The 24,753-nt window shown below is 40.0% G+C and overlaps 1 protein-coding gene across 2 annotated transcripts in view; it reads left to right on the top strand.

Moving 5' to 3' along the window:
- The window catches only part of KIAA1958, a 100,400-nt gene extending 76,394 nt beyond the window's left edge, over positions 1–24,006 (top strand). For both annotated transcript variants that reach the window (XM_079789800.1, XM_079789801.1), the window contains 2 exons: positions 8,247–8,419; positions 15,621–24,006. In XM_079789800.1, coding sequence (XP_079645926.1) covers positions 8,247–8,419; positions 15,621–16,427 — 980 coding nt within the window. In that variant the 3' untranslated portion in view covers positions 16,428–24,006. The remainder of the gene's footprint in view (positions 1–8,246; positions 8,420–15,620) is intronic.
- The last annotated feature ends 747 nt before the right edge of the window (positions 24,007–24,753 follow it).

Below are 24,753 nucleotides of genomic sequence, written 5' to 3'. Positions count from 1 at the left end.
GGCCCCCAAATCCTGTTTTGGAGTAAAAGGTTCTACTCAAACTCACTATCTCTTTCTTTCTGTGGATCTTTGTCAGCCAACTGTGCAAAGTTACACCAAGCTAAGTAGATGTCAGCTTCCAGACTTCCTCATCTTTGGGGAAAATCTTTGGTCAGATAGAATTCTGGACATGCTGTTGGTTGCATTTAGCACATTTGACAATGTTCTTTGAACAGAATAGGAATGGTTATTCAAAATTATCATAACTGCTAACTTCAGATTTCTTGGTTGTGTCACTAAAATTATTTGAGAAAAGAATATTAAGAGGCCAGAAAATACAATGTTCTCACAGAAATGCAAGTATAGTTCTTTCATATATATGAATAATCCACCAAAGTCTTTACTCAGAAAGCTGAATATTACAAATAGAAATGACTTCTTTTGTATGATAGTATTTTTAATGATATTAAAATTACTTTATAGATCACCAACTTACACCATACACAAAAACAAACTCAAAGTGGCTAAAGGACTTAAATGTAAGACTGGAAACCATAAAAATCCTACAAGACTCCATAGGCAGCAAAATAGCAGACATATGTCATAGCAATATCTTTACTAACACGGCTCCTAGGGCAATGGAGACTAAGGAGAAAATAAACAAATGGGACTACATCAAAATAAAAAGCTTTTGCACAGCAAAAGAAACCATCAACAGAACAAGAAAGCCCACTGCATGGGAGAACATATTTGCCAATGATATTTCAGATAAGGGTTTAATCTCCAAAATTTACAGAGAACTCATACAACTTAACGAAAGGAAGATAAATGATCCAATAAAAAAATGGGCCAGGGACCTAAATAGACACTTTTCGAAAGAGGACATACAGAAGGCTGAGAGACATATGAAAACATGCTCAAAGTCACTAATCATCCAAGAGATGCAAATCAAAACAATGAGATACCATCTCACACCTATCAGAATGGCTATCATCAACAAATCAACAAATGACAAGTGCTGGTGAGGATGTGAAGAAGAAGGAACCCTCGTGCAGAAAAAGGAACTGCTGGTGGGAATGCAGACTGGTGCAGCCACTGTGGAAGACAGTATGGAGTTTCCTCAAAAAATTAAAAATGGAACTCCCATTTGACCCAGTAATACCACTTTTAGGACTATATCCCAAGCAACCAGAAACTCCAATCAGAAAGGATATATGTACCCCTATGTTCATAGCAGCACAATTTACAAGTTAAGATTTGGGAACAACCTAAGTGCCCATCAGCAGATGAGTGGATTAAAAAACTGTGGTCCATCTACACAACAGAATACTATGCTGCTATAAAAAAGAAGGAACTTTTGCCATTTGCAACAGCATGGATGGACGTGGAAAACATTATGCTAAGCGAAATAAGCCAGTCAGAGAAAGATAAATATCACATGATCTCATATGTTGGATATAATGATCAACATAATTTGATGGACAAGAATAGATCCAGAGACAAATGTCGGGGGGAGGAGGGTACGGTTAGAGAGCAACCAAAGGGCTTGTATGCATGCATATTAGCATAACCAATGGACACAGACACTGGGGCGGTGGGGGCTTGCCCGGGGTGGGAATGGCTGGGGGAGGGGGGTCAATTGGGGAAAAAGGAGACATATGTAAAACTTTAGACAATAAAAGAATAAAAAAATGTATAGTTGTAATTTAATTTTTAATGTTTTCTTAGTACTTTAAGAAACAAGTAATATATTTAAAATGTGACAAATTTTATTTCCCTGATAGGGGAAGAATATTAGAATTCAAGTTGAGTAATATTTAACCTACAAGTCAGGAAATGTTTTCTATTTTGAAGTTTTATTTATTTATTTTAAATTTAATTATTCAGAATAATCTTTTCTAAGATTTCAAGTGACTAAAATGGCTAATATATGGAGCATACTTAATGTTGGTTAAAATATGTAATCTGAAAATGTTGGTTATATCATTGAATTTCGTGGCAAATATTTTAAGACCAAACTATTGTGGGTTTTTAATTAAAATTTATAATGTTTTTAAAATGTTAAGGCAATAAGTAAATATTGTGAATAATTCAGCAAATACTAATAAATATAATAAAATAGGAAATTAAAGTCACAGGAATCTTACTACCCATAAATAACAATTTAACACTGGTGTTTTATTTCAGAATTTTTAAAGCATGAATGCCACTTGACCTTTGAACAATGAGGGGTTAGAAGTGCTGACCCTCCATGCAGTTGCAAATCCAAATATAGCTTTTGATGCCCCTCAAAATTTAACCACTACTACCCTACTATTAATCTACTGATAACATAAACAGTCTATTAACACGTATTTTGTATGTATTATATACTGTGTTCTTACAAGAAAGTAAGCTACAGTAAAGAAACTGTTACTTAGGAAATTATAAAGAAGAGAAAGTGCATTTACCACACTGTATGTATTTATTGAAAATAATCCATTTATTCATGGATCCACCCAGTTCAAACTCATGTTGTTCAAGGGTCAATTATACTTTAAAACATTGTGGTTGCCCTGGCTGGTGTGGCTCAATTGATTACCGAAGGGTTGCTGGTTCTGTCAGGGCACATATCCAGGCTGAGGGTTCTATCCCTGGTTGGGGTGTGTACAGGAGGCATCTGATCAATGTTTCTCCCACATCAATGTTTCTCTCTCCCTCTCCCTTCCTCTCTCTCTAGAATCAATGAAAAACATATCCTTGGGTGAGAATTAAAATTGTAGTCAAACTGTAGTTACTGTTTTGTACCATTGTGAGAGATCTTTAGCCTTTGAAAATGTGATTATTATATAGCTACATAGTTTTCCATTGCATAGTAGTACCAAAATCTATTTTAGAATGCTTTTGCTGGATTGAATTTGCTTCCAGTTTTCACTTTTATTAAATATGCCTAAAGAACACCAGGGAGCATACTTTTTTATACATATTTCTGATTATGCCTTTAGGATAAATTTCTAAGAGAGGAATTCCTCTTTTATTAAAAAGAACATTTTATTTATTTCATTATAAAGAACATTTTATTTTTCCTATGTATATATTTCCAAAGTCCTAGTGATGTTTATAACTTGCAAAAAGTAATATATATATTCATATTGTAAAACTTAGAAGTCCCACAGAGGTTAACCAATGTGATGTGTATCCTTCCAAATTTTTTTCTATACTAGTGCAAGTTCCCCCACCACCCCAGTGTCCATGTCCATTGGTTATGCTAATATGCATGCATACAAGTCCTTTGGTTGCTCTCTTAACTTCTCCCCCACTCCCCACCCCCACCTTCTCTCTGAGGTTGGACAGTCTGATCAGTGTTTCTTAGTCTCTGGATCTATTTTTGTTCATTGGTTTATGTTGTTCACTATATCCCACATATTAGTGAGATCATGTGATATTTTTCTTTCTCCAACTGGCTTATTTCGCTTAGCATAATGCTCTCCAGGTCCATCCATGCTGTTGCAAATGGTAAAAGTTCCTTCTTTTTTATAGCAGCGTAGTATTCCATTGTGTAGATGTACCACAGTTTTTAATCCACTCATCTGCTGATGGGCACTTAGGTTGTTTCCAAATCTTAGCTATTGTAAATTGTGCTGCTATGAACATAGGGGTTCATGTGTCCTTTCTGATTGGAGTTTCTGGTTTCTTTGGATATATTCCCAGAAGTGGGATTACAGGATCGAATGGGAGTTCCATTTTTAGTTTTTTGAGAAATCTCCATACTGTTTTACACAGTGGCTGCACCAGTCTGCATTCCTACCAGCAGTGCACAAAGGTTCCTTTTCCTCCACATCCTCTCCAGCACTTGTTTGTTGATGATAGCCATTCTGACAGGTGTGAGATGGTACCTCGTTGTTTTGATTTGCATTTTGATTAGTGACTTTTGATCGTGTTTTCATATGTCTCTTGGCCTTTGGTATGTCCTCTTTGGAAAGGAGCTATTTTTTTTTTATTGGATTGTTTATCTTCCTTTTGTTAAGTTGTACGAGTTCTCTGTAAATTTTGGAGATTAAATCCTTATCTGAGATAGTACTGGCAAATATGTTCTCTCATGCATTGGGCTTTCTTGTTGTTTTGTTGATGGTTTCTTTTGCTGTGCGTAAGCTTTTTATTTTGATGTAGTCCCATTTGTGTATTTTCTCTTTAGTATCCATAGCCCTACAAGCTGTATCGGTAAAGATATTGCTATGATGTATGTCTGCCATTTTGCTGCCTATGAAGTAAAGATTTTTGTGTTTTCCCATCTTACATTTAAGTCCTTTATCCATTTTGAGTTTATTTTTGTGTATGGTGTAAGTTGATGGTCTAGTTTCATTTTTTTGCATGTATCTGACCAATTTTCCCAGCACCATTTGTTGAAGAGACTGTCTTGACTCCCATTGTTTGCTCTTGCCTCCTTTTTTTTTTTTTGACCTTAGAATAGACTTGCATTTATTTTTTTTATTTTATTCATTTAACAAACATTTATTGAGATTCTTTTTTAAAATTTAAATTTTTTATTGTTTAAAGTATTACATATGTCTCCTTTTCCCCCCATTGATCTCTCCCCGGCTTCCCAGTTATTCTTTTCAAAATTGCCTCCATTTTCTTGTGCATTTATGCTTCTAGATAAACTTTAGAATCAACAAGTAGCAACAAAAAGGAGGATTTTAATTATAATTACATTGCATAGAAGATTACTTGAAAAATGTAAACACTTTATAATAATAAGCCTTCCCACCCAGGTACATGGTATAACTCCTCATTTGTTGGGTTTGTATATACATTTTTAAGGCTTTTGGGAAAGTTTTCTTAGTGCATTCTACAGACAACTTCTTCCCCTTTATTTTCATGAACTATTCAGTTTCAAAGCTCTTAGTGGGGAGAACAAAGTACACATTTGTCCTGGAGTATGTGTGCATTGAAGGAGCTATGATGGCCTACAGTGAGGCGTGAAGCCTGAAAAGGGTAGGGAAGGCATCTGCATAGGAGAATGGCGCAGTGAGGGGTGTGGGAAGCTGAGCAGGTGCAGGAAGCAAGAACTGTATTTCAGAGGGAGGGCGATCTGGCAAGTGGTAACAGCTAGAATTGGGAGAGAAAAGCATCCCACAGAGAGGAAGCCAGGTATGTGGTGTGGCAGCCTGAGCAGGGTGAGGAGGGCGCCCATACAGCAGCGGGAGAATTGGGGAGAAACCCTGTGGGGAAAGTCAGAGCCTTACTGAAGCGAGGAGGGCTTCCACGCATGGGCATGGCCTGGTGTGAGGCGTCACTTCAAGAAGTGTGACCCAGGCTTCCTGTACAAGGGCTTCCCACTCAGACGGTGAGTGGAGAAAGGTGTCCGTGTTTGGAGCCTGGCCCAGTGCAGGGTGCCATATGTTGAGCGGATAAGGACATCTGCGTGCATGTGAGAGGCAGATCTCATCAGGTGTCAGAGCACAAGCAGGTGAGGAAAACCAGTGAAAGACCGAGAAACAGGACGTAACTAAACACAATGTACGATGCTGAATTGGATCCTTTCCCAATACAGAATATTATTGGGCCAATTGGCCAAACTTCATAGGAACAGAGGTTTCCATTTTCAGTGTACAGTCTGTCCTGTGATTAAGATGAAATTATTTAAGATCACGTCCTCATGTAACAATAATTAAATTTATTATTTTATCTTGCAGTGTCTCTTCTATACTTATGCTGTAATGAAGTGATGGGGACTGGGCTGTGTTGCAAAGAATGCCATTTTTTTGTTGTATTAAAACAATCTACATAGTGTTTGTCCAAATAAATCAGACTTGGTTTTCCTTGCTGAAGGTTAATCTGAGTAAATTTGGGGGGGAGGGGCAGCATATACTTTGTATACACGGCTAATATTTAGATTGCATTCTTCACTGAGAACTTTATCCCTGGAGTATCTGATTCCAGAGCATAGAGTCAGCGGGACCCAGGTCCAAACCCTGACTCTCACTTGCTAACCCCATGACTTGGGACAGCACAGGGCCTGGCCCAGAGAGAGTATCAGTAAATATTGTATGAGTGATGTATGAAACTATTTTTTTTTAAATATATTTTATTGATTTTTACAGAGAGGAAGGGAGAGGGATAGAGAGCTAGAGACATCGATGAGAGAGATACATCGACCAGCTGCCTCCTGCACACCCCCCACCGGGGATGTGCCCGCAACCAATGTACATGCCCTTGACCGGAATCGAACCTGGGACCCTTCAGTCCACAGACCGACGCTCTACCCACTGAGCCAAACCGGTTTCGGCGATGTATGAAACTATTAAGTGTATGAGGTTTCGTTTCCTTATTTGTAACATAGGTACAGCATTAGGGTTGCTTAGAGCTTACAGATAATTTACGTAACTCTTGGCATATAATAAACATTGAGTTAGTGCTAGATATAACAATAATACATTTTGTACTAGAATCCTTTCATTAATATCAAGTGAGTCCCAGAAAATACACGTTATCTCGGTTTATGTGGATGACGAGAGAAATATACCTACATGACTCAGTTGCTACAGATAGCTTTTCTAGCACTGGAATAAAGCAAATGTGAGACATACTGAAGGAGAGAATAAGGAAGTTCAGTAGTGTGGGGAAGGATTACGTAGAAGTGAGCTTGAATTGGAAATGAAAAAAAGACACTTTTGATTGGTACAAAGACCATGGGAGATGTCTCAGGCTAAGTGTGGGGAAGGTGTGGTGTGAGTGTTCTGGGTGTAGGCAGATGCTGGGACAGCAGGAGGCTGGTGGTCAGGCGTTCCTCAGTGGGAGCCGTGAAAGTTGAGGCAAGTTAGGCAAAGTAAGGCAATTTGCAGATCACCTTGCTAATTGAGTTAACTTTTCATTTTGCTATTTCTGAGCCTTTAGTTCCTTGTTTGAATATATAAACACTAGCGTTCCCGTTGCAGGAAAAATCCTGCAATAGGGTTTCCTGCTGCACTCTACCCCGCCCTGCCTACTCTCCTCCCTTGTCCCCCGCCCCGCCTTCTCCGCCAGCCCCCCTGCTTTTCTCCCTTCTCCGCCAGCCCGCCCGCTCTTCTTCCTTCTCCCCTGACCCCGCCTCCACTCCTCCCTTCTCCGCCAGCCCGCCTGCTTTTCCCTTCTCCCCCGGCCCCACCTCCGCTCCTCCCTTCTCCTCCCCCTGGCTTGCTTGCTTCTCCGCAGCTTTGCTCCCTTCTGCAGCTCTTGGCTTCTTTCTACGCTGTCTTGATATGCAAATTAGCCACCATCTTTGTTGGAGTAATTTGCATACTCGTCCTGATTGGTTGGTGGTCGTGGCTTACTGGTGGGCGTGGCTTGGGCGTAGCTAAGGTGCGGTCAATTTGCATATTTGTCTATTATTAGGTAGGATTATTAGGTAGGATTCTAGAGAAAGTCAGAACCATTAGATATGAAGTACTAGTTAGCATTGTTTGTACTTTGAGGTGGTCTACTTTGTTTGCTTGTTTGTTTTTAGCCAAAGATCACAATTTGAACAGTTTAATCCTGGTTTTAGTAGATCACAGAGTATGAGGAAGGGCCCACTAATGGTTATGGACTTGTCTCTTTGGCAACCAATACTTAGGTGGATACCTGGAAGAAAACCAGTTTTCATCTGAAGCAGTTTGGCGATTGCAATTTAAGATCTGCTCCCTTTTTCTGAAACGATGTGAGCTTCTCCGGAGTATCCCTCTACCTTCCCCTAATATTTCTCTCCCTTGCCCTTGAATTCTGATTCTAAGCTAGCTGATGAGTTGTGGAGTCAGGGTTCAGATATCTCTCTCTCTATTAATTTGTGAGAAGAATTAAAGAAATATGCTAACACCATTTAATTCAAGGCTGCCCAGGATGGCACATAAGACATTTGAGACTATATCACAGGGAAATAACAGCTCTTCATATGCTGAGGGCAAGGAGAGAGGAACTTGGCTTCTTTTTGCTGTTGTTTTTCCAGTGAAAATTTTAGATAGAACATTCTTTGTTTCTCTGCATTCATTCCCCCCCCCCCTTTTTTTATTGGAATGCCTGCATTAGTGCATCAATTAGTGTATATGACAAAATTGACGGGATTAAATGCAAGGTTGCTGCATTGATTTCATGCTAGAAATATTGTTCTCTATTATATTTATCCTAATATATGTGTACTTGATAGAAATTTCAGATTTTGAAAGTGTTATCTCTTAGGAGTTTTCTGTTATTTAGCATGATCCCGAGATATAATTTTCTAAAGAAGGGGAATGGCAAATTATTTTAATACCTTTTATTTTTTCTGTTTCTAGCCTATTCTACTAAGCTCAACAAATTTCCTGTATTTAATATTAATGATGACTTGAATGATCTGTGTACCAGTGCAGTAAGCCCAAATACTACCAAAGCCACGCGGTATGCCCTGAATGTGTGGCGCTACTGGTGCATGACCAATGGGCTCAAAGATCACACGGACATCACCAAGGTAAGGAACTCTTGAGTTTACTTCTCTCAGCCAACGTCCCTGAGCCCCCACGTGCCAGGCACTATGCTGAGCATGGTGGGGAACACAGAACAGCTGCTTTCTGCCTGGAGAAACTTTGAAAGAACATAAAACAGAATGAAAAATGTCTAAAGTACAAAGCAGAATTTAATAAGTGTTCTATGAATTTATAGATCAGAAATGCCCCCCCCCCAAAATCAGTTAGATAAATTCATTTCCACATGGTGACACTAGCAAAAGCATTGATAGTTAAGCTGTATTAATGGTAGAGAGATAGAATTTCAATAGAATTGGATAAAGACAGATGTCTTCTGAGTAAGATTTGGAGGGTTAGACTCACTTGCCTATACCAGAGGCTTCATACATGGAAATAATGGTCTATAAAACTAGATTTTGATAACTCTAGCTACAATCTTGTGACCATTGGGAAATCATTGAAGTTTTGTTTTGCTTTTGTTTGAAAGGAGAGATTTTATTTGAAGGATTATTGCAGGGAAGGGACTATTGTAATAGGAAGAATTCTCTCACCATAAGAGTCTTAAGTGTCAAGGTTTAGGCAAAAGGGAAACCATTGAAGGTTTTTGAATGGGAAGAAACATAATGAAAGTGCTATTTTAGAGAAATTAATTGGAAGTGATGAACAAAAATGTAGTTAATATATTTGGGCCTTATTTTCTTTTCCCCAATGGTAAAATGAGTTCTGAAAATCTCCTTCAACTTGAAATGTTTGGGGTTTGTGAATGGAAGGAAAAATCCTTGGATAGGTAGAGACAGAAGACAAAGATGTTGTATTTTTATTTGGGTCTGTTGAGTGTACATTAGACAGATGTCCAGATGGACATGTCCAATAAACAGTTGGGAATCTGGGATTTCCAACAGGGGGAAATGCTAAATCTAGAAGGATAGATCTAAAGGTCTTGCAAATAGAGGTTATAATTGAAGGGCAAGTGACATCCCCAAGTTTGGGTGATGGTGGTCCTTGAGGTCTGAAAGGTTGGCAACGGCTGATGTAGGGCACCAAGAAGAGATGAATAGGAAATCCAGGTTTCTGCTTATGACAGCCTGGTGCATTAGACACAGCAGGGGCCTTCCTGCTGTACCTGCAGAGAAACAGGGCACCATCACAGGGCCAACAAAAAGGACAGCTGAGAGTGGAGCAGTGAGCAGTAAGCACATCCTGAAAGGCAGGGCTCCACCTGAGGACATACGTTGACAACATTATTAAGGAAGAGAAGAGAGAGGTAGGTGAACTGAAGAATCCTTGATTGAAGAGAGGACCCTGAAAAGGGCTTGAGAAGTTCTAGGTGAGTAGCAGACCCTGGCTCCTCACAGAATTATAGGGTAATAATCTTTGAAGGGAAATGTTCCTTCAGAGTAGATGCTCAGGTTTTTTTGCAGATTAAAACCAACTAAATATGTGCTCATTTAAAAAAAAAAATCACAAGCCACTCAAGGAAAACAACAGATTTAGACCTGTAGGATTTTAGATGATAGGCTAAGAATGTATGATATGTTTATAGAAATGAAGAGAATTACAGTTGACCCTTGAACAACATCGGGGTTAGGGGTGCCGACCCCTGCAGAGTTGAAATCTGCATGTGTGGATTCCCAACTGTGGATCAAAAATATTGTATAAAAATGTACAAGCAATAACAAACTAATCAAAATGAGCAGATTTGAAAATAAATTGAAATTTCCACTTGCGGTCAGAAGGGAATGAAAAGATCTAGATTTATCTTCCTGCTGTAACAATTAGAAAACTGGGCACAGTGCATGAAACAGCCGTTTTCAGACATGACAGGTAGCCCAGGACTTGATCCCTAAGAGAAAGGTAACAAATGAGATGAGTGCTACCAGGTCTCAGGCGTTCTGCTGGAGGCAGTTTCTGAGCTGCAATGAAGGGAGGGGAACCCAAGCAGAGCCTGGGAATAAATCTTATTGAGTTGAGGGGAGACAGGAATCAGGGTTCGGGGAGGCCAAGGACATGAGGATACTAGAAAGAAGTCCCAACATCCATTGAAAAGTATGGCAAACCCAGAATTCAACAATTTCTAGCATCCAATCAAATATTACCACTCATAGGAAGAAGTGGGAACATGTGACCCATACCCAGGAGAAAAATCAGTTCAGTCTTCCACTTCTAGCCAATTTGGAGAGCCAGATTTATCCTCCTGCCGGAAACAACCAAAATACAGACATGGATTTTAGAATTAGCAGACAAGAGCATTGAACAGTTATTATAAAGAAGATAAGCAAATGGCCCGTAAGCACATGAAAAGATGCTCAGCTTCATTAGACATCAGGGAAATAAATGCAAGTCAAAAGCACATGAGATTCCACTTCACATCCAGTAGAAAGGAAGGACTGGAATTTTAAAAAGACGCAACAGATGCTAACATGTGTTGATGAGGATGTAGAGAAACTGAATCCTCATACACTTCTGGTGGGAATGTAAAATAATGCAGCCTCTTTGGAAACAGTCTCAAAGTTCCCCAAAAGTTAAATATATAGTTACTCTGTCACCCAGCAATTCCACTCCTAGGCAAATACCCAAAATATGAAAAACATATATTATACAAAAACGTGTACACAAATATTCATTATAGCATTATTTACAATAGCCAAAATGTAGAAACAACCCAAAAGTCAGATGAATGAACAAAATGTGGCATATCCATACAATGGAATTTTATTTAGCAGTAAAAAGAAGTGAAGTACTAATACATGCTACAATGTGGATGAACCTTGACAATGTTATGCCAAGTGAAATAAGTCAGACACAAAAGGACAAATATGTATGATTTTATTTATGTAAGGCACCTGGAATAGGTAAGTTCATAGAGACAGAAAGTAGAATGGAGATTACCAGGGGCTGGAGGGAGGAGGAGAAGTGGGGTTATTGTTTAATGAGTACAGTTTCTATTTGTAATAATTAAATAAAAGGTCTGGAAATGAATAGTGGTGACGGTTATACAACATTGTCAGTGTATTTAATGCCACTGAATTTTACATTTTTAAATGTTTAAGATTGAAAACATACACACACACACGTGTATTATGACAATTAAATAAATAAATAAAATGTAACATTCACCTGTTCTCAGAGACCCCCATTACCGGTTCTTCATCCTCACTAACCTTAACCTTTTCTAGACCAGAGGTCAGTGAGGTGACTATGAAGACAGTTGTCTATTACTGGGAAACTTTCTATTCCCATGCAGGAATCCATGAAAAGAGTTTCATTTCTCCATACCCTCCATGGCTTAGATAACATATGCATCCCAGGTGATGAAAATGTTCAGTAGAGTGCACCTGCCACCACTTCTCTAGGTACTAGTGTTTCTTCGTTTCCCCTGTGTTGTCTAGAAGAATACGGGTGGAGAAGAAGATGTATTTCAATCCTCTGTAATCTACTCACATGGGTCACTGAAATATTTTTAATAATAAATGCTTAAGAAAGAGGTCAATATCTTAGAGAATTTATCCAGTATTTAGTTAAAAGAAAGAACTGAGGCATCCTGGCTCATATTCTTTAACCTCACTTTCTTGGTCTCAATGCAAGATATTTTTAGTCTAGATGTGTCTTAAAGATAGATGTAACTGGCAGCAGACAAAGTAGGTAACACCTCTTGATCATGATTTGGCAGCTGGTGAGCCTCAAATTTGTTTGTTTAAGAAAGCAAGCAAGCCCTAACCGGTTTGGCTCAGTGGATAGAGCGTTGGCCTGCGGACACAAGGGTCCCAGGTTCAGTTCCAGTCAAGGGCATGTACCTTTGGTTGTGGGCACATCCTCAGTGGGGGGTGTGCAGGAGGCAGCTGATTGATGTTTCTCTTTCATCAATGTTTCTGACTCTCTCTCCCTCTCCCTTCCTCTCTGTAAAAAATCAATAAAATACATTTTTTTTTTAAAAAGAAAGAAAGCAAGCAAGGAATCTAATGAGACTTCAACATATCATCTATATAAGTAGAGTATACACTGTCATTCTCATTCTATGATCATTCTTTGATCTACTGTGAGTATTTAATTTAGTATTTTTTTAATACAGGTATGACCCAATCCTCACTGATCCATCTCCCTCAAGGTTGCCATGTCATTGATTTCTATATTCCTTAAACTCACTCAGAAAATAGAGCACCTTGAAGCTCAGCACTTACCTTTCTGAATAAAGTAAAATTTGGTAACTGCAAAAGCAAAGTCATTTTGTTTACCATTAGAGTGATTTAGTTCATAGGCATTTCTCCACTTCATCCCCCTAGACAAGATTATCACAAAGGGAAGTTTGAGGCATTCTCCTAAAAGTAACTCTTGCTTTTTACTTGTCTTATAACTCTGTCAGGTTTCAAGGTTTGCTGTGTAGTTACAGAATTTTGGAATTTGCCTAACATGTCAGTTGTTTTTTTTTTCTTCTTATTTTGTTCTTTCCCATCTGAAGTCATAAGCCCCATGACTGAGCTCTTTTTGTTTTTCATTTTTACATCAAGGGAGCCAAATTTATAAATCCAGGGTGAATTTTTGAGATGGTAAATCTATCCACAGTGGCTAATAAAGGAAAATAACTTCTTGCAATGTCTTTATAACAAATTGAAGACCTTGGTAATCTGGTGGAATAATCCCCAACCAAAACTCAGTCCAAGAAAACTAAGGAGGCAGCCAACACAGGCCAGAATGAATGGTTTCTTGTGTGCAAACAATATAAATTTTGTGATTTGACATTTCTTCAAGAATTGATTTTTCTGTGATTTTACTTTGAAACGTGGTATTCAAAGGACTTGTATGCATGCATATAAGCATAACCAATGGACACAGACACTAGAGAGGTGAGGGCATGAGTGGGGGGGCAGTGTGGGATAAGGACACACATGTAATCAATAAAGAATAAAAAAAAGAAAGAAACTTGTGGTATTCTGTGTAAGTCAGAAAAATGTTCTGCATTGTAAGTCACCTTGACTCTCCTGACTCCAAGGTTAATTCATTGATTTTTAACCCATGTTTATCAGTTCATTGGGCATCAGTGATATGGTTCAGGCCTTCCAGTATGTAATGAAGACCCAGTCATGTATAAGATGCAGTGGACTTTCAGTCCACTTTGAGACATAGACATATAAACAGATAAAAGTTGGTGCGACATGGAGAGAGCCATAATAAAATTTAACTGCCATGGGATCCCAGGTGAGAGAGTAACTTTGCTTAGGGAAGCTGGAGAAGCCTCTATCTAGACAGCAGAATTTGAGCTAGATCTGAAATAATGCATTGAAATTTTCCCAAATAGAGAAAGTTAGTAGAAAATGCATTCTAGGCGGAGGAGGTAGCATGTGCAAAGAAATAGATGCAGGAAAGTGCGTTGTGGTTTCTATCAATGACACAAAGTTCAGGGAGGCTAGAAATAGAGCACAAAGAGAACAGATGAGGAGGCTAGAGAAATACGGTGTGTACCAGTTACCTATCGCTGCATAACAAACCACCCCAAAACTTAGTGGTATAACACAACATTCATTTTACTTGCTCATGATTCTACAGGTTGTGCTCAGCTGGGTGGTTCTTCTACTGGGTTCAGTTGGGGTACATATGTGGGTGCAGTCATCTGATATTAGAAGACAGACAGCTTGTCTCTACTTCACATGTTCTCATGGTCTAACGGGGCTTTCTCACAAGGCAACATCGTACTAAGATGATGAAAGCAGACCTTGTAAGAACCTGTAAGACAAAAGCAGATGAAAGCGGAATCTCTTGAGGCCTCGGCTTAAAATTCACACATTGTCACATGTTACATTTTATTGATCAGAATAAGTCACAGCCAGCCCAGGTTCCCAGGGTGGGAAAATAGATTCTACCTCTTGATGGGAGGAACAGCAAAGTCATGTTCCCAAGGGGTATAGGAATAGAGAGGGAAGGAATTATTGTGGCTATTTTTACAAAGAATCTACCACAGAGTGGAGCCAGATTGTGAAGACTTGCAGACAAGGTAAACAGTTTGGAATTTATCCTAAGGGCAACAGGAAGCTATCAGAATTTGTTTTGTTTTTAAACGCTAAGGTAATAAATAAGATTTTCTGCTCAAACTTCTTATTTAGGAGCCATTTCTCTCCTATAATTCCCATGGTTATTGCAGAAACCATCATGTTAGTACATTGGCCCATTTTTTGGTCAGTTGTTTTGATCAAGAATGGGCCAATCAGAAACCTTCCCTTGGGTGTTTTTTTTTTTTTTCTGCTGATAATGAGAGTTGGTCTCTTGCCAATACCTGAAGTCATCAGATGTAAACCAAATACATTTTTCTTATCTGTGGAACAAATATTGATATCTAAACCCTATGCATCATTGATCCAGAGACACTTCTAAACCTATCCTGATAAATTCAAGTGACAATTCAAAGATTATTAACCTGCTATGCCAACGGGTCATATCAGTTGTTTCTCCCTACAGCACCATGTTGAGGGCCAGCAGTACCACATATTATGTGCAGATATCAAGGAAATTAATGTTGGAATGATTCAGAGTTTGATAAGTTTAGTTCAGGAATTCTTTAGAGAGGATGGTTGCATTTTTTTAAACAATATTAACATGTTACTTTGATTGTAAAAATGAATTATTAAATCTCCAATGCATCTATTAATTACATATGTCCTCTTTTTCTCCCATTGACTCCTTGTAGTCTGCCCCCACCCCGGGCCACCATCCCTCTATTGTCTGTGTCCATGGGTTAAGCATATATGCATACAAGTTCTTTGGTTGATCTCTTCCCACCCACCCACCCTGCATGGTTGAATTTTATTGAAGGGGAGGGAAGAAAAGGATTTGCTAGAGAAGAAAGGGCTTTCCAGAGAGGAAGAGTGAAAGTTATAAAGGCCAATAGTAATGATATTGTGTGTGTGTGTTCATTACTATTTATAAACCCTTTCAAGTCCACTACTTTAAGCATTGTAGTAATTCTTTGAGGAGGTGTTGATTATCATGTCCCATTTTACAGCTTGGAACACTGAGGTTTAAAGAGGTAAAGTGGGGCCAAGTATGGAACCTAGAACTTTCAGCTTGAAGTTCACTTTTCTTTCCACTATATCATGCATCAACTCTTTAGAGGTCTTGTCTACAACACCGCCCCTAATGAGGATTAGGAGCAGGAAGGAGGGATCTGGCTATGTGGGTGTCTTCCAATGTGTAACCTCGGTATTTGTCTTATTTGAGATCCCTGCAGTGAAGTTGAACGAGCTGCTTGAGAACTTTTATGTCACCGTTAAGAAGAGCGACGGCTCGGACTTCCTGGCCACCTCGCTCCATGCCATCCGCCGGGGCCTGGACCGCATCCTGAAGAATGCAGGCGTGGGCTTCTCCATCACCAGCAGCACCTTCAGCTCCTCCACCAAGAAACTCAAGGAGAAGCTGTGGGTCCTGAGTAAGGCAGGGATGTCAGGGGCCCGTTCTCGCAATATCATCTACTTCTCCCTTTCCGACGAGGAGGAGATGTGGCAGGCGGGGTGCCTCGGGGATGACAGCCCTATCACTCTCCTGTCCACTGTGGTCAAGTACAACAGCCAATACCTGAACATGCGGACACTGCAGGAGCATGCAGATCTGATGTACGGCGACATCGAGCTGCTCAAAGACCCACAAAACCAGCCCTATTTTGCCCGGACGGACAGTGTCAAGCGGGAGAGTCGGAGTGCTTCCACTCGCATATGTCACGGGAAAATCTACCACGAGCATTCCAGAGGGCACAAACAGTGTCCTTACTGCCTGCTCTACAAGTACATGTACATCCACCGGCCTCCCACCCAGATGGAGGCCAAATCCCCTTTCTACCTTACCGCCAGGAAGGAGGCTGTAGACATGGGCAGTGTGTGGTATGAGGAGCAGAGGATGGGACTTCGGTCTCTTCGGGGAATTGTCCCCAACTTAGCCAAGAAGGTCAAGCTGGAAAACTGTGAGAACTTCACCTTCGTCTCATTTACTCAGGTCTCCAGGAGGCTGGGCTCCCACAGCTGCTGCCAGTGAGCCTGCCCCAGGCCCAGGCCACTGCCATGAGGCAGCCGGGGACGACCGTGACCTCATGGCCGGACTGGCCTCTGTCAGTGTGACCTGCTGTTTCTTTGACTTCGGATTTTTTTAACTGAAAGTAGATGATTCTGAATACTTAGGATGTTTCATCCAAATGTGTGTCACCTTTGTTAAATTATGGAATCTAATACAATGTGTAATTGCTACATACACAGGAGCAAGGAAGTTCATTTTTTCTAGTGCCTTTTTAGCACAGATTTTCTTAAAAAAAAAAAAAAAAAGAAGAAGAAGAAGAAGAAGAAAACTTGAGTGATTTCCCCCCCCCCCCCAAAATCCCAGTAGCCTAGTAGCTTTAGAATGTTTTGAAGACTACATACACTTCGTTGAATTACACTCACAAAGAGAACCAGAAAGAGAGAGGCAGACACTCACTATTTCCGGAAGAAAAATTGCACTTGACACTCCTCTTTCTATTGTGTTGATGGATAACCGAGTTCTGCCGATTAAGCAGCCTTGCTCGGTGGAAGGTGCTGGAGACGCACTCGGCCTTGCTCTCGGCACCGGGAGGAGCTTCCCGCTGCATCGGCGAAGGCAGTTTCCTGGGAAAAGATGAATGTGCCAGAAGCTGCTTTGTGGGAGCAAGGTTTCCAGTACACGAGACGGTGTGTACCATGAGGGAATCGCCAGTAAAAGACGTGGCTTGGGGAAGCGATCTGTGATCAAAATGTGAAAACCTCCTGAAGCAGAAGTGCCTATGTCCTTTTTCTCAGCACCACGTGAAAGCTCTTTTCATTTGAATATTTTTTAGAGGTTTTTTTCCCCCTTTCTTCCCCCCTGTTCTTTGTGTCGTACCGTTGTTCTGTCAGCACATAGCACTGGATCTGTAAAAGAACTAAAGGTAATTTTGAGGCCGAGCCAGGAAAACCCAACCAAAGGAGCTGCAAAGGGAACAAATTGGGAAATGTGTTTATGAAAGTGCTTTGATATATTTTGGTCAAAGTATGACTTTTTCAGCCACAGTAGATATCATCATTTTAGGTTGGCACCAGTGTTGGGGACATAGCGCTATAGGCAGCCGACCAGGTAAGCAAACGCAGCAGCAGTAAGGACCTAGTTGTAAAAAATCCAAGCATGATGATAGGTTTTTAGTTTAAAACCATTTCACTCAGGTAAAATCCAACCTGACCCCTTGTGATGGAAACATCAGCAGAATTTCCTAATAACTACTCCGAATGAGAAGTACAAAAGGAGCCCCAAGAGTGCTAATTAATAATAGTAATTTCCTGGGATCTTTATTTTGTATCTGAGGTAAGACTGCTACAGCTTTGTACCATTGTGTTCCTTGTGTATGCTTTCTAATTCAAAATTAAAATTCCAGTATAAGTTGGAATAGCAGGAGTCCTAAAATCAGCCCTTTTCCTCTTTTCAAAATATTATTTTAGCATTTATTTTAATTAATTGTTTTTAAAAACCATTCACTGGTCTCTGAAATATGTAATGCTTCCTTTCCCAGAGAAGACTCAACCAATGCTGCCTTAACGGTTAACGGTGTTCCCTCTTTAGTTCCTGCACATTTGTAATGTTGTTAACTCGTTGCTCTTTCCTGAATATAGTTTCATTTTGGTATGTCTCCATCTGTATCTGAATAGCAGGTAACATTTAAAACTCAGTGTTATGACGCGGTAGTGCATACTGTTCTAGTATGGTTTCCTATAGTGATTTTAGGGTTTTGATGAAAAAGAGACACAAAGCATTAGGTACAGTTTCCTTTCGTTTGCTAAGCACCCAAAGGATATTTTGTTTGTGGAAAGCAGATGGCCATTTCTTTTTTCTTGTCAGTTCTGCACTTAAACAGAAATAGAACCCATGTGAATTATTGGTCAGAGCCTGCAGCCTAATTAAGTAAAATCTCCTTTTGTATTTTAAATAGATTCAAGAAGAAATTGCCATTAGAATCACTGGGATCTTTTCAGATTTTACATTCCCAGAAGTAGCAATAACTGATCCAGAGGTTGAAATCTTTCTGTTGACAGTGGCTTTTCATCAGCTGAATAACCATCTCTGCCTCAGATTTGTTACTTATTACCCATTTGATGTCGTGTAAATCCCCAGAGTTCTGAAGGGAGTGATTATAACAAAAAAAAATCCGGAGGTGGAATCGTCAGCGATAGCTGATGGAATGAAAGAATTGCCTGAGCATCTTGAATGCCGTTTGTGATGTGACGTGCCTCCTTGGGGAACAGGAGTGAGAAAGAAAACACATTTATCAAGTGCTGTTCTGTGCCACCTATTGTACCGGGTACTTTGTCTGCTTTGTAACGGTGTGGAGATGTGACTGTTTGTATGCACACACACACTTTACATTTACATGTGGTAACGTCTAGGAAACCTTCTAAAATGGCAAAGCACCTATCCATCTACTAGTATAGGACTGCGCCCGTCCTCAGAGGACCTGAAGGGGGCAGAGTAGCTAGTTCTAAGGCAGTGGTTCTCTTTCCAGCCCGCTCTACACCATACCCACTGGGGACGCCATGATTTTCTGCTCTTCCCCTGAGCCGGGAACAAGGGGAATCCCAAGAGAAGGAAGTGGGGGAAGTTAAGAGTGTTTCTCCCCCCTCCCCCTTGCCTTTATTTGTTTTTGTTTGTGTGTTTGTTGTTGCTCAAAAGTGGGAATGAATATCAGGAATTTGCAAGTTCACCTAGACACGAGTTGCCTCTGGCTCTGCGTCAGGGATGGTGGTGCTGTGGGTGTGACAAGAGACCTACGGAGTCCCTTGGGTGAGCTCTCGCCCTCCGCACCTCTGCATCTGCTCCAAAGTGAGCCCTGCTTCCTCCGCACCTCCTCCCAGAATCCATCAGGTCTCCCCTGGGAAGTTTGTTCTGCCAGAGATAATAGGGCGTCCGCTTGAAGGGTATGAGTCAATGAAATAGAAAGCGTTTAGCACAGCACTAGGCACATAGTAAGCATGCAATAAATATTAGCTATTTTAGTTACAGCTTTTGATAATAGTAATAACTATTATTATTCAACTGACCTGCATTGCGCCGCTTATTTCTTCCGTTGTGGGGATTCTCTCCTTCAAAATGTTGAACTTGAAGAAGCAACCAAACCTTGTAATCTGGTCGCATTTATGCCCATCAATTCTACCTCCAACACAGCCACGCCCTGATACCTCAGATAACGAGCAAAACTAAGTGAAGAATGGAGAAATGTTAAGAGGCTTTTTATAAGACAGATTTTCCATGTTTAGTGTGTCTGCAAAGTTAACCAAAGTTGTCAAAGAAGGGGTCTCCTTGGTCATGTGGCATTTTCCTGCCTGGCTTGGATAATTCGTAGGCTGTGTTCCTCTCGCTGACTGATTAAATGGTGTTTAAGAAATGTGGGATACTGTCACCTTGATTTTGATTCAGCCTTATTAAAAGCATCAAGCACCATTCCACTCTCTCAGCGTGTTCTTAGGGGGAATCTGGACGAGATAATCCCCTCGGAGAAGCTGGAGCCTCTGGTGGTAGGAAGATGACTAGACTGGGAGCCCCTTCCCTACTCAGCTGGCGAAGGCTGGTCTCCCTCTCCTCCGCTAGAAAGTGGGCTCATTGGAGCGGGTCATCCCCAAAGTGAATAATGTTACCCTCCTGCACTTCTGCAAAACATATCAGTAGGAAGGGGCAAAACTAGGAAGCAAAATTCCTAATTCCTCAAGGTCATGGCGTGAATCTTCTGAGTGAGTGCTTCTCACTAGACTGGAATGTTTTCTTTAGGAATAACAGTTTTCTTGAATTTTCATGTTTCACAACTTCTAAAATTATTTTGCTATCTTTAGGCAGCAGAATGTTGATAATTTTTCAGTTTAGGCTAACACTGACCACATGCTACTACTTAAATGAAGTAAACCATGTTTATTATGCTTACCCAGCATGCATCACTGCGCTTTTATTGAAATCTGGGTTGCTAAACAGTTTCGAGCTAGTAACCAGTTAACTTTAGGTATCAATAAATGCAAAAATGAAGACCTCCAAGAAGAATTTCCTCATTTTCTCCACACGAGCTGCCATTTAGTCTAAGTTAAGGCCCATACATATTTAGAAGCTGTTACCATACAGCCCTAAACAGAAGAATACATTAAAAGTTTCAAAGGCAGCCCTAGCCGGTTTGGTTCAGTGGATAGAGCGTCGTCCTGTGGACTGAAGGGTCCCAGGTTCAATTCTGGTCAAGGGTACATATCTTGGTTGTAGATTCATCCTCAGCCCGGGCCCTGGTCAGGAGGCAACCTATCGATGTGTTTCTCTCACATTGATGTTTCTCTCTGTCTTTCCCTTTGTCTCCCACTCTCTAAAAAAGATCAATGGAAAAATATCCTCGGGTGAGGATTAACGAAACAAAACACACAAAAAAGTTTCAAATTCATATATGTCTTTAAATGCTTTTGCTTTTGGGGTGGGTTTTTAATGCTCTATCTTAAAAGAGAAACATTTACTTGTTTAGGCAGTGGTCTTAGGTAAAAATCTTTGTTGTGTTTTCCCAAATCGAATAACCACCTTAGCAAAAACAGGAGCAGAGGGAGAGGTTGGTGGTGACTTGAGGCCAAGCTCCCTTTCTTAGGGAAGAGGAGGTTTGGGGATGATAAGCTAATTTATCTCTGGAGATTATATGCTCTGTAATTATATATTCTGACATCACAGGATTTCCCAAAATTCCTTTGAGGGAGGCTACCCATCCTTCTGGCAAAGTTTGCCTGTTATGATGATTTTGAGAACTTCTAGTTCTTACCGTCCAAGAAATCCAGAGAAGTTTCTCATGTTTAGCTGTTGATTAGAATCAGATTTTTATGCTCAATTGAAGTACTTTATTATTTATCAAATGCAGCTCAGATGGAAGTTAAGAATTTCAGGGTATATTGATTAAAACCAAAAAAAGGGTCACTGCATTGATTTATGTGTCGGCGTGTAGCTATTAATAGCAACTAGGTGGATCCCTTTCCCCCACTGAGAAGAGAATGGCCTCCTAAGTATTTTAAGATCAGTAGGACTGATTGGATTCCTTTGTATTTAACTACAGTTAATATTTGCCATTTGTTTAAAAGCGTTTCTAGAAGGTTCAGATTTGACCAGCACTATGCTCTCTTACATCTGCCTCACATTCTCATTTAATTCTCACATCTGCTATGCAAGGTAAGTCTAATTATCCCCATTTTACGTATTGAGAAACCAAGGCTCAGAGAAGTTAAGTAAATTTCCCAAAGCCTCATAGGTTAATAAGCTGGAGAACTTAAATTTGAACCCAGGTCTTCTGACTCCAAATCCAGTGCTCAATCCACAGGACAAAACGTCTTCTTCAGGCCCACAGAAGTCCATTTATCATAGAGCTTTTAAACAATTAAACACAATTTGTATTTGTTTGAGAAATATTTTATATCTTAAGCCATACCATGTCACACCTTTTAGGTACCGTCTTACTAATCAATTGGTCACGTGGTACAATTCAGTAGTTCCTGGAAAGCATTATAAAGGAGAATAACATTGCCTGCCTACTGAGAACCTTGTCTTTATCCAATAGATACTTCTTTTACCCAGTATCTACTAGAAGGGCAGGTGGTTATGCCAGTTTATTCTAACAAAAGTCAAGTAATTTACAAACCACCTGTTTTGACACTGGTATCACCGCTTAGAAGTAAAGGACTTCCTAACCTATGTCACAGTTATATGCTCAGGTTTCTTCTTTTTAATATTGGTGTCAGAGGGTTTTTATAATCTTTGAGATTAAGGCACCCTCATAGCAAAATATATATTTAGTCATTTGGCTTTTTATTTTTACCTTTATCAAGACATGTTTATTTTCTGTTCTGAGACGTAACAAACAATAGAATATAGGTAACTCTGGGATTGTGTAGTCAAATTCCCTCATTTTACCAGGAAAGAAATGAAAGCCCAGAGGTATTGAAGGGTCCATCCAAGGTCAGCAAGACGGTAAGTGGTAGAATCAGAACTAGAAAATTAATCCAGAACTCTCTTCCTTTATACCATAGCTGGGAAGATTTGGATTTTTTTAAAATTCAAACTGTAAGAGAAAGTTTCTTTAGAAAGTCACAGAGGAAGAAGTGAGCTGTAGAAGAAGTGGGCTCGGGAAACAAGTTACAGAGGAAAAAGAAGGGTCCTTGCTGCTTAGGAGAAAGGCACCTGGGAGTAGGGGTACAGCTATGCTCCATAGAGGGAACCACCAAGATTGGGATTTTTTAAAGCTAGTGAAAGGAACTGCATCTGTCAGCAGGACAGGCTATTAGAGCCCCCAGGGAGCTTCCACCTTCCCAGAAAACCACGCATCAAGACCCAGGAGGAGGCCAAATCTCAAGTCTGGAATCTGGAAGCACCACCAAAAAGGTTCTCTATCCTCCCCACCCCACCTCCTCTTCATTCAGTCCAAGACTCCACATCTTGGGGCTGAAACGGGAGCAGAAGGCAGTGAGGACCTGTTAGAGGCATGGTGCGTTCTCAGATAAACGCCCTGTAGGTGAGAGCAGAAACAATAGGTAGCAGAACATGCAAATACTGTGATTTCTTCATGGTATGATGTTGGTTCAGAGAGGCAGAAAGCCTGGTAATCGGAAGGAAAAGGATGCCACGTGAATAGTAAAGTGCTGAACGAGGAACCGGACTTGGGAATCTGCACACGACCTTACCATCAGCCTCTGTATTAGAAAACAGGGTTTGACAAACACTCAAGTGGGCAGATAGCGTAGCCAAGAAACACGGCCTGGGGAGAAAGGACCACGTTTAAAGACTATAGAGAAAAAAGGCAGAATGCGTATTTTAAAAAATGTGACTGAAGGGAAATGAACAGCTTTCAGAACATTTGAAAATGAAAGTGGTCTGCAAGAAACGAACATTTTAGATTTCTTTTTTATCATAATTGAAAGAACAGAAGAATTGCTCCAATGCAGCAATAGTTCTCTTGAAATGGGAGTGGGTTCAGAGACAAAAGCAATAAAATAACATGAAAAAGAAAATGGATTAGAAAGAAGGCTTTTAAGGAAGCTAAAAACATTAAAATCTACATTGGAAGCATAAAATAATACTGGTGCTTAAAACACACACACACAAAACTCGATACTATGAAGGACACACTTGAGATTTTCTTCCTAATGTTCTTCCAAAAGCAACGAGAGACGAAAATACCAGGGAAGGGTACCGGATTGAGTAGACAGAACATGAGCTGACATTACTGATACTTGCTTTTCCTGGGGGAAAGACAATATTGAGAAGAAATACCACCAACCATAAAAATAAAATCTCTCCTGAACAGAATGGAAAGTTGTGTGTGTGGATTGAAAGGACTCACTGCATTCCAGGCCGAAAAAGAAAAAGTGAACGAGACCACTACGTAAGCACCTCATGGCAATCATTTTAAACTAACGAGGATGGGGAATGAAAACTCTTGCACTCGTCAGTCAGAAAGTAACAAGTTGCCTATCAGAAAACAAAAGAGCATTTTGGCTTCAGACTTCTACTCTATAGCACCAAATGCCAGGAAATAATAGGAGATTTGGAAGGGGAAAGTTGTGACTTTGGAATTTGATACACATTTTATTTTATTTTTTTAAAAATATATTTTATTGATTTTTCACAGAGAGGAAGAGAGAGGGATAGAGAGTTAGAAACATCGATGATAGAGAAACATCGATCAGCTGCCTCTTGCACAACCCCTACTGGGGATGTGCCCGCAACCAAGGTACATGCCCTTGACTGGAATCGAACATGGGACCTTTCAGTCCGCAGGCCGACGCTCTATCCACTGAGCCAAACCGGTTTCGGCTTGATACACATTTTATATGTTAAGATACAGAAAATATTTTTAGTTATGACAAACATTCAGGATATAAACCATCTATATAATACTATTCTTTGAAGGTAAATTATACTGAACCCTACAAAGCTTGGTTAATATATATATATATATATATATATTATTATTTTTTGCTTATTATCATCATTTCAAGGGACTCTGGGGTATTAAACATCAGATCATTACCCACTAAAGAAGGCTATATATGCTGTTGAATGGATAATATGGCTAGAAGCCACATGTCTAAAAGTGCCCAGGTCCTCACATGAATGGGCTAAACTAATACAAGAAAAAGTACCTAAAAATAACAATATATCAGCATGGTGTTTCTTCATTTTTATTACTGAAGTCAGGTATGATCACTATGGTATCAATAGCAAATTCAGACACATCTTTTACAAAAAAATTTTTAAATTGCTCTCAGTTTTCCCCACTACTATTTAAAACCCTCTGTCCTGGGAGAGTCCCTTGCTTCCGAGTGAGAAA

The sequence above is a fragment of the Cnephaeus nilssonii genome (assembly GCF_951640355.1).
Source record: "Cnephaeus nilssonii genome assembly, chromosome: 14".
In the NCBI taxonomy this organism is placed as follows: Eukaryota; Metazoa; Chordata; class Mammalia; order Chiroptera; family Vespertilionidae; genus Cnephaeus; species Cnephaeus nilssonii.
Note: the sequence above shows the minus strand (reverse complement) of the source record. Positions and strands in the feature narration are given on the sequence as shown.